Source organism: Aplysia californica, unplaced genomic scaffold, assembly GCF_000002075.1.
Source record: "Aplysia californica isolate F4 #8 unplaced genomic scaffold, AplCal3.0 scaffold00284, whole genome shotgun sequence".
Classification (NCBI taxonomy): domain Eukaryota; kingdom Metazoa; phylum Mollusca; class Gastropoda; order Aplysiida; family Aplysiidae; genus Aplysia; species Aplysia californica.
In genome coordinates this window covers 14,169-30,654 of record NW_004797554.1, presented here as the reverse complement: position 1 = coordinate 30,654, position 16,486 = coordinate 14,169, and the positions used below count along the sequence as shown (strand labels likewise).

General features: G+C 41.5%; 1 protein-coding gene across 1 annotated transcript in view; it reads right to left on the bottom strand.

The window, feature by feature from the left end:
- Positions 1–16,486, bottom strand: part of LOC101848533 (general transcription factor 3C polypeptide 3) — a gene marked incomplete at its 5' end in the record, with an annotated part of 41,672 nt that overhangs the window by 11,914 nt on the left and 13,272 nt on the right. The window contains 9 exon segments of the mRNA XM_005101453.3: positions 1,513–1,617; positions 2,943–3,028; positions 4,188–4,256; positions 5,442–5,606; positions 6,448–6,628; positions 10,234–10,380; positions 11,459–11,555; positions 13,503–13,615; positions 15,247–15,305. Of these exon segments, the coding sequence (XP_005101510.1) occupies positions 1,513–1,617; positions 2,943–3,028; positions 4,188–4,256; positions 5,442–5,606; positions 6,448–6,628; positions 10,234–10,380; positions 11,459–11,555; positions 13,503–13,615; positions 15,247–15,305 (1,022 nt within the window).

The window sequence follows — 16,486 nt, the reverse complement described above, 5'->3', positions numbered from 1 at the left end:
AGAGAGAGAGAGAGAGAGAGAGAGACAGACAGAGAGAGACAGACAGAGAGAGAGACAGAGACAGAGAGAGAGAGAGAAAAGAGTGTGTGCATGTATGCATATCACATTTATAGAACAATTAGCCTTATGAGTCATTTTACAAAAATATTGTTGTGAGTAATAATGGGAAGATTGAGAAAAAGTGTAAGACCAGAGATATCTAAAACGCAATTCGGCTTTGTTCGGCTGTAGATCTATAGAGGAAAAAAAAAAGGACATCTGGACCTCTGATGCTGGCACAATATATAATACTAAAACCAGGGACACCTGTCAAACATGAAACATCAGCAGACATGAGAACAACTTTTATAGAACATGCTCAAGGAACAAAAGCGCTAACCAATAACCATTAATCAAGATCTTCTAACTAACAAGGGGAATAACCATCTTTTCACTCAAATGAGACTAAACACGTAGATTACTTCCCTTTAGTCACATGGCGAGGCGTTAATTGTTTTCCGAAAAATGAAGAAAAAGAAAATGTGGGGAATCCAAATTTATGCAAATGTTGCAGAATTACGCGAAAAGAAACGCAGAGGCCGCACAATCGCATAATCCTACAGGGACAGATATATGAGTGCACTTGGATCATTAAGAGTAATAAGAGGACATATTTGCGGAGGAGAGTGCGTGTGAAAAAGTGCACATGATGTATGGTGAGAGCGTAAACATCTATCAGTCTGAGAACGCACTAGGCCCTGCACCTCATAACTCACAATCTAGATGGGAAAATGTGGTCTACTTGGCTGTTTATTGGGCAATCTGGCGTTTTGGTCAGTGGCAGGGGGATAGGCCTAGCCTATTGTATTGTTTAGCGCAAGTGTATAAAGCAGAGAGGAGTAAGTGTGAGACGAGTTTAGTCTGGATTACAGCAGGGTAGAGGGGAGATCTTTATCGAGGAGGAGGAAGAGGCCTGTAGAGATTTTGGTGTGAGGAAAGGGGGAATGGCTGTTCAGAGCCTCAGTCTATTTCTGGGTTCGAATCCCGTCAAGGGCCCAACGTTGTGTCCTTGGGAAAGGCACTTTACACGAATTTTCCTCACTTCACCCAGGTGGGAATGGGTACCCGGCTATAGACAGCGAAAGATCTTGTCAGTTTGTTAGTGTTTGAGCACTTAATCGGCTGCTTGCACTGTATGCTTCCCGGGAAGCTGAGAATGTTTCGGAGTGTTCTATGGTCTGCTGGGGTAATAATATAGTGTAAAGCGCATAGAGCCTGCTGCTGAGCGGGGATATGCGCTATACAAATACTAACTATTATTATTATTATTACTTGTGTTGTGAGATTCCAACACACGGGGGTCCCACCGCTGAGGAAAGGATCACACGATCTAGAGAGAGAGAGACAGGTTTGGCTAACCCTTGTTGTAAACGCATCTCCGCAGGCAACCAAAAGGTTAGTGTTGAATATTCTTTTATGTTCAAGTAACAACAGACACAAAACTGGACAAAAAGAGCAGGATAAACAACTGACCTTCACTTTGGCTTCGTCCTCACAAAACGCAGGGCAGGTGATACCAAGAATAGCCGTGTTGAGTAAAACCTGTTCATCTCCTTCCTTATGCAGTGCCCTGATCAGCTAAACAAATTAAAGACAAATAATTAAATGTTTGTTTTTTTTTAAATGGCATCCAAACCTCTCCTTGACTATAAAGACAAACTAAAGCAGCATAAAGATGAATGAGACAACATCATGTATTAGTTCTGTTTTTTTTTGGTTTAAGTAGAGGTTTTACGGTGCTCGCAACTGCATAAGGTCATATGAGCGCCAGAAGATTAGAGGTGTTACAAGAGAGTAACATTAACCAACATAAAAAAGAAGAAGGGGAGATAAGGACAATAGATGTTTGATAGGAAAGAAGAAGCAAACCACACCACACCACAGCACCCGCCAACCACCCACCTACATCATGTAATACATAGTCAAATCATTGACAGTCAAGCTGTCCTAAGACCAGAAATAATGACATGCGGAGGTGAATGACCTGGTGACATGAAATGGCCAAATGCACACCTGTGTATTGTTACTGTATGACTCGGCTTGCAACACTACACCCTTCATTTTCTGGATTGCTTTAAACTTTGATAAAAACGCAGCTTCCAATTAAAAAATAGCACAGACTTTGAGATTTTCATTGATTTTGACTCGGACAGGCTGCTCGCTGTGTTATGGAGGCATACATCCTGTTTGTTAATTTTTGTTTTAGTAGAGGTTTTAAGGTGCTCACAACTGCATAAGGTCATATGAGCGCCAAGGGGTGAATGTCAAAAGAGAAGTCCTAACAGGGAATCAGACTTACTCTGCTCACCTCTCTAGCTTCAACGAAACAAAGTCTGCTCCGACTATCAAGGCACCCCGGAAATAGCAGGTCACAAGAGTGTGACAAACATACAAAAGAAGTAGAGGCAAAATGACAATAGTAAGGATTAGGAAAGAAAAAGTAGCAGTTCCCTGTTGCAGTTCAGGCACAGTTATGAGCGCGACATTGATGAATCAGCCCATTTACAATTACAATTCTACTGTGCATAAGAACATGGTTAATGTCCCCCCTTTGGGAATGGCCTAAAGACACTTCAATCAGTAGGACCACCTTGAGGGGGTTACATACATCCTGAGCTGAAGAAAAGCGAAACAATGACGGATAAGCAAGTACTGAAAGGAGAGGAGAGAAGTAGGATCAATCGATGGCGGCATCTTTCAACGATCAAGACGGAGAATTCAGCTTTAACACTTTTCCATCACAAGGCTCATATAGTAAAAACCCTTGCCATCAAAGGCAAAGGTATTTTGGGGAAACTCCAAAGAAACTGGGTGGCAAACATAGCCGATTGGCGAGATGTGATGGCAAAATGTTAAGAAACAAATCAAACAATATGCCTGGAACTACTTGACGACCTCCTGACCTTGAGATAGACATCCCACATGTCCTCCTTGAACTTCTCCTGTTCCACTTTCTCCAGCTCCGAAATTTCATCAGAGACTTCTCCATCTGGGGCAAGAGAAAACAAAACCATTATTGTTTTGTCGGTTGGTGAGTTTCAATTCATTTTTCCGGCAGACACTCAAGATTACTTTGGATAGAATCACCAGAATAAGCTTTCACATGGAGGTGACCATTTTTATTAACCAGGGACACCACTCAACTTTTTTTTAAATAGCTGAAAATCCACGCGCCACGGTCTCGCTAACATATGAATATCAATTTGAAATCCAATTTTTTTTTCCAACTATAGATTCTATCTCGATCTCAATAATTCGGAATAGCGGATCAGGAACAAAACACAGGAAATACCGGAAAAAAGCAGAAAAGTGGCATGCCTGATTAACTACCGTCCGTACACTGCCTGCCAAGTCTTTTCTCAAGACTTCAGGTCAAACATGAATATGCCAAATAGCAGAACGTAATACCTCTAAAATCATTACAATAATAGAAACAACAGGTGTAATTCTTTTCTTCTCGTGCTTTGAACAAAACAGAACGGGACTACAACAAACATGCATCTAACAGAAGCAGTGCGCAGAACACAACCTGTAATGAGCAGGGCTGGTCATCATGGCCTTCGCCAGACCTGCCACTCTATGAACTCTAAAAATCAGGATGTCAGAGTAAAAAAATCAGGATCTGGAAAAAAAACCCCGGAAGCTTGAGATTCGGGGCAAAAAATCGGGATATTCCGATTGAATCAGGATGAGTGGCAGGTCAGCCGTCGCGCTTCACAAGGCATGACGAACGCTCTATGTCACAGCAGCATCTCGACTTCTTCGCTGTACAAGAACAAGAAATGAGAAGCGGCGTACGTTGTATAGGTCACAAAAGGGTGAAGGCGAAGTTTACTGTGGGTTACCCTGGTAATAGCTACTTGCACTGTATACTTCCTGGGAAGCTGAGAATGTTTCTGAGTGTTCTATGGTCTACTGGGGTAATAGTATAGTGTAAAGCGCATAGAGCTTGCTTTAGAGTGGAGACATGCGCTATACAAATGCTATTTACTATTTACTTCTACTAATAGCTAAGAGACATGTTAAAACAATGAGACTGAAAAGAAGTGAAGGGAGCAGACTACATCAGACCAACCCCCTAAACTAAAAAAAAAAAAATATATATATATATATATATATATATATATATATGGGAGCAAATATCGTACCTGTTTTCTTGCCTGACAGATGAGGGTAGAACTTCTTGCGTGACTTCATCGTCCTTATAGCCAACAATACTGAAACACCAGGACAAACACTTCATGCAAATACTCATATAATGAAAATATGTATAGCTCAATACATGAATTGTAAACAGCTTTGTTTGTTTCTTTGAGAAAAAAGAAGAAGCACATCGACACAAAAATGGTTATTTAGTGTTGGGAAAAAGTAAGACAGACAGAGAGACAGAAACAACAATGGGAAGGTAAAGAAGTAGCATAAACAGTAAACAAACAGGCAATGAATTCAGTGAATATATTCATGCAAAAATGCGTAATCATCACCTCCTTTAGTGAACTTTTGCTGTTACTACGAATATAATACAGATAGATTGGCAACTCAGAGCAGTGTCAGCAGTCAAACAGGGGACCATATGCTACAAGCCTGCCCAATGCTCGAGGCACTTATAAGGAATCACAAAACACCTCAGTCAAACAATGTGTCTTCCATTTATTAGTTTTAGTATAGCTGAAATTATAAAAAACAAAGAAATGCCCAAACTCTCCCATGCATACAAATCCAGCCAGTAACATCAGATTGAGTAACACCTCGCTCTCATCCTGTCTCACAGGCCGTACTGGTTGTCAACAGAAGAAGGGATCATCAAGTTGAAACACGGAGAAGCAGTACTGATTACTGTGTGTTAATCCACGAGAAAATAAAGTCCCAGACATACTGTTTGCACCCAAATATTGGCCCAACCCTAGGCAGAGAGATCCAAAACTCTACAAAGGCCTGGAGGACCTGCCGGGAATAGCAACCTTCACGCTAGAGACTGGGGTATCCATTTGGAGGAGGATGGGGAGGGGGAGGGGGAGGGGAAGGGGGAGGAGAAAGGGGAGGGGGAGAAGGAGGAGGAGGAGGAGGGAGAGGATGAGGAGGAGGAGGGGGAGGGAGGGAGGGGAGGGGGAGGAGGAGGAGGAGGAGGAGGAGAACATAATACAGAAAACACTAAAGGGAAAAGCAGGAAGTGGTCCTTTATAAAGACGCTTGCCTGTAACAAGTGGTCAGTAGAGCAAGTTCCGCTGTACTTACTGCCTGTAACAAGTGGCCAGTTCCGCTGTACTTACTGCCTGTAACAAGTGGACTGCCTGTAACAAGTGGCCAGTTCCGCTGTACTTACTGCCTGTAACAAGTGGTCAGTTCCGCTGTACTTACTGCCTGTAACAAGTGGTCATTAGAGCAAGTTCCACTGTACTTACTCTTCAGAAAGTCTGGGCTGTATTCCCCTCGCATGTTGTAGGACAACAATCTCCGCCCAGAGCTGATGAAATCTTCCGTACGTCCCTGGGAGTGCAACAACTGACATTTGTGCAGCAACAGGAGCTGATCCGACGTCGCAGGGCTTTCTCCCGAAGGATCTGTTGCTGATGTCACAAAAAAAAGAAAAGAAAAAGAACAAAAGAACAAAATTACACATAGTTAGAATACTCGAAGTAGTCATATTTTCCTGAGAAAAATGGAGTCCTCAGTAATACACAATCCCCACAAGTAGAAGTATGCATGGTTCTGCACATGTGAGAGATACTGTAATATGTGTCACGACGCGGTGGAATCAGGCACTTGTTAATTTTTTGGCATGTAAAGTTATTGGTATCCTCGGAAAGCTGATTTATTAGCCTTGCTTCCAATGAAATAAATATCCATTTATCTTGAACAGAACTCAAGATATTTGCGACTGAAGGAGGTGAGGTCCCCATTTTCCAGTGTTGAAATTAGCGAGAAAATGGTCACCAAAGTTTTGTGACTAAGTGAGCAGTAAGTTTAGACTCAAGTAATGTCAAGCAACTGTCGGTGACACGGGGATCAGATGGGTGGTCACTGGGGTGTGTCCTTGAGCAAGACACGACAACCCTAGCTCAAAATACAAGGCGCTGCACAGTGGCGACCGACAGTGGCATGGTTTTAAACTGTTCTGTATTTGTGTAATATTGTGTATTTATGTATGTATTTATATAAATGCATGTATTTATGTATGTACATATTTATAATTATGTATTTATGTTTGTATATGTTGCCATGGTAAAACAAAGTGCCCTTTCGGGACAAATAAAAGTGGAATTTATTATTTTTATTATTTTTTAATTGGTTTCCCAGTCGATTCCTACCATTCCTAGCTTCCAATAATGGGGAACCTAACCAGTTTATAGGGTTAGTAGAGGTTTCACGGCGCTCGCAACTGCATAAGCGGCCGGCAGCAACACCCACCATTGGTGAGGACCTCAAGAGCTCGGTCGTTGTAGCCCATCTGCTGCTGTAGAGAGGACAGAGTGACCCGCGCGGCGTAGTGGTTGGGGGCCAGATCCACCACCTTGCTGTACGCCTCCGCCGCGGCCTGGATGTTGCCCAGCGCGTTCAGACAGTGGGCGTAGGTCAGCCACACCTCTGCCTGAAACACATTTCCGTCAGACGGATGAGAAAACTGATGCAATTTTTACAATCTAAAATTTTGGGCTTAGCCACACCTCCGCCTGAAAATTTTCCCCAGACAGCTCTTCACATGTGCTAAGCCCAACATTTTACATTTAAAAAATTGCATCAGTTTCATCATCTGTGGCATCGGCTGCAAGTGCTTAGGTAATATTTGGCCCAAATTCAAATTATAAATCCATTGAAAAAAGCCAGAAAACATACATTGTAATAATAATATTAATAATAATAATAATAATGTAGCATTTCTAGATCTTTAATGAAGACCATTAATATGACATAATATGCAGTAGAGCACACCTATAAAGAACACTCTTGTAAAGAACAGACAGAAATAAAGAACACATTTCTTTGCCCTGTGTTTTTCTCTCTTTGTGACATTTATATTTTGACACATTTAGCAAGGGGGCTCTCGTGGCCTAGAGGTTAAGGTGTTGGCCTCTCATTCAAAGGTCCCGGGTTCGAATCCGGGTAGCGACCAAAAATATTTCTTCTCTAAAATTGTCTCCTTTCACCTCCTTTCCTGCTCTCTAGCAATATTCTGTTGTCTGCTTTCAATTTCACTTTCTGCCCCCACCCCCTAACCTCCTTTTCCCCCTCCTTTGCCCCCTCCTCTGGGCTCCTGACTCTTTCTGCAGCCTTTCTACTGCTACTCCTTGGCTTCTCCTTACTGCTGTCTTTCTGCCACACCCCTGATCTTATGGTAGGAAAGATCTACACCTAGCCTTCTCGGACAAGGGCAAAAAATCTCGGAGGGCCCGTGTGCAAGTTGCACACGTTTAAGATCCCTTGGTGGTCTAAAAGTGGCGTCGGTGGCCTAGTGGTTAGGCTCTCGGACTCGCAACCGTAAGGTCGTGGGTTCGAATCCCGTCAGGGACCTGACGTTGTGTCCTTGGGAAAGGCACTTTACACGAATTTTCCTCACTTCACCCAGGTGGGAATGGGTACCCGGCTATAGACAGCGAAAGATCTTGTCAGTTTGTTAGTGTTTGAGCGCTTAATCAGCAGCTTGCACTGCATGCTTCCCAGGAAGCTGAGAATGTTTCGGAGTCTTCTATGGTCTGCTGGGGTAATAATATAGTGTAAAGCGCATAGAGCCTGCTGTTGAGCGGGGATATGCGCTATACAAATGCTATCTATTATTATTATTATTATTATTATTAAAATCGATAAGAGTAGGCTTCGGCCGTTACCCGGGCAAAATTCAAAATTTCCTACCAACTGAAAATATTAGGTGTGTCCCGCGCGCTCATATGACCTATGCATTTGCGAGCGCCGTAAAACACTTTACAAAAATAAACAAAAAACATTTAGCAAACATAGGATAACGAACTGACTGCTGTAACGAACCAATGTTCTTGCCCAGTGAGTCTTTTTCCTTCTTATTTACCACAGAAGCAACGAACCAGCCCACCTCTATGAGTTGACCGGAGAGGGTGTCCAGCAATATTTCCTGAAAAAATTTACTACCTGGAAAAAAATTTACAACCCAGCAAATCAAGGCCAATACCAGCTGGAAAAAGGGAATTAATTTGCGCCATCAAGAACATATATATTATTATTACATAACATATGGAACGAAAAGAACACACAACAAAGTCCAGTCGACAAAATGGAGGATAGACAGACGATCGCAAGCTTGCTCGCCGCTAGATTTAGTTTTAGTAAGGTTTTTACGGTGCTCGCAACTGCATAGGTGATATGAGCGACAAGGGGTGGATGTCAACATAGAAGTCCAAACGGGGAATCAAGGCACCCCGGAAATAGTAGTTCACAAGAGTGACAAGCATACAAAAGAAGTAGAGGAAAATGACGATAGTAAAGAAGAAGACAGAAAAGGCAGCAGTTCCCCCTATGCTAGTCCAGCAAAGTATGAACATGACATTGATAAATCAGCCCATATTTACAATTCTACTGTGCATAAGAACATGTTAAAATCCTCCCTTTGAGAATGGCCTAAAGACGTTTCAGTCAGTAGCACTGCCCTGGTGGTGGTGGGAGGGGGAGGGGGTAGATTTATAATACCTAATGTGTACACACAGGGTGACTGCCAAACCGGCTTCTCCATTTTCCAGGGCCATGTTACACAACAACAATGCGCGCGCACAAACACACGTAATGACTCGAGTAAACCTATTCAGTGTGAGAGGTGCAAGAACTGTGAGAGGGCAAGAGGCAGTGACACTGAAAATCTGCCAGTCTTGAACAGAAAGCTACAATATTGTTCTAATTTATTATCACCCAACAAATGAAACGCGAACACTTTATTTCAATAACACGGCTTACAAGGTATGAAGGATCCCGATTCCACACAAGGCCTGCACCAATGCGCATTTGCAGAGGGCTGTAAATCTAATCAAAATTCTGAAATTTGCTTACAAATTTTTGTCCTCTGGTGTTGCCTTCAGCCACTCCCCCCCTCCCCCAAGTGTATCTCTCTAAAAAAAAATCAATAATCCCTGCCCTATTCCGTTGTCCTATACTTTGCAACGCTCGGACTTTTTAATGAACTTTGGCGACCCCAACAAACACCGGTGCTCACCGATGCCGTACCTTGTGAAGGCTCGCGAAGGTTCACTGACCTGTCACGTTGGCGAACCCGACAATCTAAAAATCGGACGAAGCTTGTATTTTCTCCCCCCCCCCCCCCCCCCCCCCCCCCCCCCCAACAAGTGACAGCACGGTGACGAGTCCAAGTAATGATTAAATTTTATTTGCACGGCGACACAGCGTTTATACTGTACAACCTGCATATTGCGTTATCAGTTTATCTTCGTCAAATTTCAGGGTCGTAACGAAAGCGAAAGTAGATCTTGATTTTCCCGATCAAGCCTAGTTGTCACATACACATCCACCTGCCGCCATAGCCGGCTTTTCGCGTGAAACGTACTCTCGGACGGGGAAAAGGTGAACGAATATAATATCACAATCGCAACTGGCAAAAACGGAGTCATGTACCGCAGCTAGGGTTCACTGTAAAGTCTTGCTGGCTTCATCACTCAGTATGCAGGCTAATTTACGACCGTTTACCAAATTTTTACTACCTTCAAGGCAAATTTACTACCATTTACGACTTTTTTACGACTTTACGGCTTTGCTGAACACCCTGCAGGACCGAGAGTTGCTCAACTGCCACGCCAGTCTGCCCACACAGTGACTACACACTGCCCACTACACACTGCCTGCACAGTGACTACACACTGTCCACTACACACTGCCCATACAGTGACTACACACTGCCCATACAGTGACTACACACTGCCCACACAGTGACTACACACTGTCTACACACTTATCAGCACAAGCCGATGGCTGATGCAATGGATTCTACTTTTCAAATCTGGGTTAGCCCGCTTGTCCTTAAAGTTAAAGGCCACCGTTTATGACCTTCATTACAAGACACAGAGTGTAGGCAGAAGCCGCCTCCCCCCCCCTCCCACTCTTCCCCAAGGGCACACAGATGAACAATAGCAACAATAACATCAATTCCGACAAAAACAACAAACTGCACATGCTGAAATCATACACATTCCAAGAAATGGAACAACTAGGTTCAAACATTACCTTGCTAAATTTTTCTGACTTGACCAAGTTCTGAAGGATTGGCCTGGCGTCCTCGTGGTAGCCGCACTCCACCATGGTCTCAGCGATGTCGTAGTGGATGTCTCCAAACTCCTCCACGTCTGCGTCTGTCAGACCAGATATTACTCCCTAGACACAGAAAACAAGGAAAGTTTGCACTTAGACTTTTTAAATTTAGTTGAGGTTTTACGGCATTCGCAATTGCATAAGGTCATATGAGCGCCAGAAGATTAGAGGTGTTACAAGAGAGTAACAAACATAAAAAAGAAGCAGGGGAGATAAGGACGATAGATGTTTCATAAGAAAGAAGAAGTAAACCATACCAGAGCACCCGCCAACCACCCACACTTAGACTTTAATCATCACTACCAATAATAATACAAGTCACGCGACACATTGAAATCAGGAGCTCATTACAGGTAATTAATTTTTTTTTAAATAAAAGGACTTATTACTGGTATTATCTTAGAGCTTGTTCATTCATCTTGCTTTTAATGTAACCCCCCCCCCCCCCATCTACTTTAAATAGATGTCGAGATATTTGTGATTGAAGAAGGTGGGGGGGGGGGGGGGGAGGGCGCTTGATGTCAGAGGTAAATGAACCAGAAAATGGCTCTGAAGCCTGAGTCTCCTGGGAAACTGCAAATTTACATTTCGCATGCCTTTGAGCTAAAAAAAATTATTTGACCGATAAAAATTGTCCAACTGGTAGAAAACTGAGGGTTTCTTCTATTTCCCTCTAGTGACGAGCACCTGATTTCACTACAATGCCTCACATAGTCCGTCTGTCAATATCGGACAATAACCAATGCCTCTATTAAGATGACTTGTTTCCGCAATGGCCAATGAGGCTGCTTCTGGCAGAGAAGAGTATGCGTGCCACATTTGGAACATTTAAGTTTCCTTTCCACTTGTGGATCGGTGCAGCTTGCAAACTGCTCTCTAAGCTTCAATTTTTTTACACTCAACACTCAATGTCCGTTCTAGAATCTGTAGTTTTACCTTATATTGGCCTCCAAGTAAAGCAACACCATTCAAACATCAATGAATATAACAGTAAGAAGAAAAGTACAGTATCTTGCTTTTCAAAGTCAAGCATTATGAACTACCAAGAAACAATAACTTCAGTTGGGAACAAACCCCAGCATTGAGCTCTACAATCATTAACTTGACCAAGTTTTGCACAAAAGGGACTTTTAAAACTGACCTTCAAGGCACTGAAATCTGGCAAAAACTTTGCTGAGACAAAACTTTGGACAAGCTTTGACCTCAAATCTACTGGCATAAGGTCAGGCACTTCTACCCTGCAAAATACAAAAATATGATAACGATGATAAAGTTCTCAAAAATGGTCACATACGTAAAAATCAGTTGGTTAGCACGTGATAAACCATCAGTGAACTACCCCTGAGATCTAGCAGGGGAATGCAAAGACAAAGATTAAGACAAAGTTCTCACACTGCAAAGACTGCTTAAAAAAAACAACAACTGGGGTCCTCATGAAATATCTGTTTGTTTTGTTTTAGTAGAGGTTTAACTGCATTCGCAATGACATAAGGTCATATGAGCGCCAAGGGGTGGATGTCAACAGAGAAGTCTTTACAGGGAATCAGACTTACTCTGCTCACCTCTCTAGCTTCAACAGCACAAAGTCTGCTTCGACTATCAAGGCACCCCGGAAATAGCGGGTCACAAGAGTGTGACAAACATACAAAAGAAGTAGAGGAAAATGAACATAGTAAGAATGAGGAAAGAAAAAGCAGCAGATCCCTGTTGTAGTTCAGGCACAGTTTTGAGCATGACATTGTTGGATCAGCCCATTTACAATTATACTGCGCATTAGAACGAGAAATGTCCCCCTTTGGGAATGGCCTAAAGACACTTCAGTCAGTAGCTCTGTGAAAGCACTCATTTCATAAACTGGAGATCCTTAGCCCAGTATCTGCATCACCCATTAACTCTTTTCCTACCAGGCCAAAATCCACCACTGGCCTAGGGCTTTTCCCTGACCTATTTTTACACCTCTACCCCACCACAGGAAAATGTCAAAATATCCAACTAAACATACACAAACCATATCATATGGCCCATCAAACTGAAGGTTAGAAAGTAATCTATCAGATGGTGATACAACATTGAAGATTTATTCCAATTATATTAGTTTGGTGTTTCTAAAAGTGATTATGCAATATCGAAGGTGTCATATGAAATCAACAATTTTCCAGCTTTGAAAGGTCATATCTAAAAAAGTACAACAACAGCATCATTCAAACTTCCCAGGTTGGTAGCCTCAAGTACTGCAAAGAAGTGCTGAAAGATATGTATTTGTATTATTATAGAAATGAAAATATGAGACATATACTGAAGTCAGGCGAGCACTTTTCTTTTCATTTTTAGGTTTCGAAGGGAATAGAAAAAAGCGTTGAAATGACAAGAAGTCGTCTCTCAGTGCTATATTTTCTTTCACTTACATATTCGCCAACAGGAAGTTTATTCTATTAATTCGAAAATGTAGATCGGCCTAGCATTTCATGTCTTTTCATTAGTGGATTGGAATAGACAGCGAGCCACTCGAGCCGTACTTTGTGGCTCTTGGTCCAGTGAGGCTACATCAGCGGCTCGCGGCAGGAAAAATGTTAAGTTTTTTTCCACAGAGAAATGACTGACCTCCAATGCTGCTTCAGCCTTCACCGAGAAATGACGGAGTTTTTCTAAATATCCAAACAGTATAAAAAAAGGGACATTAAACATATACAAAAACCACTAGAACTTGAAGTTCTTTCATCAAAATCTTATGTTTATGGATAAAAAGTATGTGCACATTGCAGAAATTCTGCAACATACAAAATGGCCGACATTTTCACTTGTCCTGCTGTTCTCATCATTCTATGGACACATCAATGCAGTCAGTAATTACGTTTTAGTTTAAGTAACAGTTTCATTACACTTGCAACACAAACAGTTCAAATTATACAAGTGCTGAAGATAAGAGATGTTACTATAGAGCAAAAAAGAAAGAAAAGAAGGAGAAAAGTTCCATGCTTGAAAGGAGAGAAAGAGCAAACCACACTAGACATATGTTTGAAAGGAGAGAAGGAGCAAACCATACTAGAGCACCTGCTAACCACACACAGTCAATAATTACACTTTATTTAATTTTAAAACAAAATCTTAAAAGGTTATTCAAACAAAATAAAAAATATAATGTACAAAAAAAATAATGACATCTTTTATCCAAACCAGTTTCATACTTTTCTAAAACTTCCGTCTTTGAAGACAAGTCGGCAATAATCCCTGGAATCTCTTCAGAAGTTGGAGATCGACCCGAGACAACGACCTTGACACCACAATGCACGATCAGGATCTGATTAGGAAACAAAAATAAATGAGAAATACAAGTATTAAACCCTTCCACAGTCAAGTCAGCTCTACAATATCACTAACCCAGGGCTTAAAGTTTGCTATAGACCATTCCCCCTAAGGCATGGAATGTGCAGCTTCATTCAATGAAAAACAATTAATCTACGTGACGCAAATAAGATTTCTTGTTTGATAAGTAGTAATGCTATTTGAAAGAGAAAAAGATGGGGGGGAAAGTAGTTTTATTTTTAAACCCCGCAAAGTAACTCTACATTGTAGTATCTTTCAGATTTATTTTTAGCTAAAATAAACATAAGTGAGGGATGCTGACAAAACCAGTTACTTGTATCAGTCACGAATAGAGCTAAGATATTGGCAGAAAATTCAAAACTGATACGAGGTAAAATTTGTCGAATTTTAACCGATGTCACTTTCTAACCGATGTCACTTTCTTCAACTGTAACGGGTCTTTTCTTTCATAAATAAAAACAAAACTTATAGATTTGAGATCTCTATTTCCATGAGGCTAAAATCTGAGAAGTCACTCATTTTGTCAGCACACCTCACATAAGGTCTTTGAAACATAAAATCTAATCACAGCTGACAATAAGTTACATTTGAGGGACATAGTCCCAGTAAATATAATTACCCTGAAATCACAAAGTCAGGGTGTAAAAGTTACAATTAAAGCTGTTGAAGCATTCAAAACTACCCTGCTTCACAGAGATATGTTCACAGGAATGAAGAATGGAGATAGGAAGATGACTTTTCTCAGCATTGATATTCGATGTGGAGAAGCAAAAGGAAAAAAACTATTTGGGAAAAAATACAGAACCAGTTGTGTAAGACTGCCATATGCTTGGCGGGGATCTAGAGTAAGCGCCAAACAAACTTAATACTAAGACTAATATGCACATTATTTCAAACATCAGAGCATCACCATCATTACCATAAATAATCATCATCATGATCACCATCACCATTACCATTTCCATCACCATCATGATCATCACCGAATTAACAATTCCCCCTTTTCTTGTTTCGTTTTTGTAGAAAATAATTTGCACCATACTCAATACATTTTTACGAAAGATGAGCTGTAAACCTATGAGGTCTGAGTCAGAGTGTAGAGAAGCACATCAATACAATAAGGTCATTTAGCACTGTACAAAAAACAAGACTGACAGACAGAAACAAATTAGGGACAAAAAAAAAAAAAAGAAGTGTTGCCCTGTTCCAACCATCCACGCCATACATCCTTAGATATGCACAGCAACACAAATGAAAAGGGCAAATTAAATGAGAAGTTTTTCTTCTCTCTCTCTCTCAGATATTTTTTGCCGTTTTGAGTTACCAAGACCATGAGGTCAGAAACCCAAAGTTGTATCAGTTTTAGTTTCAGCTTTAGTAAGAGTTTTACGGTACTACTTGCAACACAATAAGGTCATATAAGTGCCCAAGATAAGAGGTATTACAAGAGAGTAACAAACATAAAAAAGGAGGAGAGATCAGGACGATAGATGTTTAATAGGAAAGAAGGAGCAAACCACACCAGAGCACCCGCCAACCATACTCCCAAATTAAATGAGTAGTTTTTCTTCTCTGTAAAAACTAGCACTGTCTTCCCCAGCTTACCTCTAGGCTTTTCTCATAGGATTGTTGGGACATCAAGAGCTCGACAAGGAGATGAATATCTGGGGGAGGGTTGGGGAGATACAGTAACAATAAGGAATAATAATAATGTGATAATAATAACACAATAATAATAAACAGCATTTGTACAGCGCACAACTCCGCTGTACAGCAAGCTCTATGCGCTTTACACTATGTATATATAAAAGTACTAATGTAGTATGACCCATAAAACAGAACATTGCACTTTTTTAAATTCTCCATAAAACAGAACACAGCACTTTCTGAACTCTTTATCTCCGGAGGGAGGTATCCCCACTATGCCGGAGCCCTCTTTTGGTACGAAACCTAAAAGTGACATGCACGTCACTAAATTGGTAATTAAATCAAAACAAATGAACCCATTTTGACAGTTTTTTATCTAATGAAAGAACTCCCCTCAAAGAGACCCGTTTTCGACAATTATGCCAAGGTCGTTGTAAAGGAATGTGCCCGAGCCACTGCCAGAGACTCACCGGCACAGCGGTCCCGGCTCACAGAAGTACCTACTGCGAACCGCTGGGAGCGTCTTGCCGGAGATAAACAGTTAAAGTTTTCATAATTGAGGACTCGACATGTTCCTGATCTCTATCCCCAACTGGCACTGATTAAACCATTCATAGAAAGGATGGGCTGCTTCAGCTCCACCTGATAGGGTCAACTATCCCCAGCAGTTTCTAATAGTACAACCTGTTGTGTACGAAGGAGATTTGGCAGGTTGGTTTAAGTTAAAACCAAATTACAATTTTGGCAAACAAGTTTGTTTGCAGTTGCCTACAAGTATCTGGCATGTGGACAATGCCCACCATGTTGAAACCAAAATAAAACGTGCACATGACGTCCTGTCTACTTTATGTGGTTTTCTTGAGGTAAGCTAGTATTGTAGTTGAAGAAAACACAAAACCACCCAAGAGAAAGACAGAAGATATTTGAATTAATATCTCCTCCTCTTCCGGCCCCTCTCCTTTTCTCAAATTTAGGAGTTTTTATGCCTCCATCAACACAACTTAGATCTTCTAAGAGGCCGGCTGCACAAGGGACAACCCGGGGTGAGAGGGACACAACATATCCCTGCAGAAATACAGAGATACTCACTCAAATTTCATCACCCTTTGGAATCGAACTTACGTCTTCTGTGTGTGTGATAGGGATGTGCAGGTACCGGTACCTAGTACCAGAACTCTCGATTCTACCGAAGGTGTAA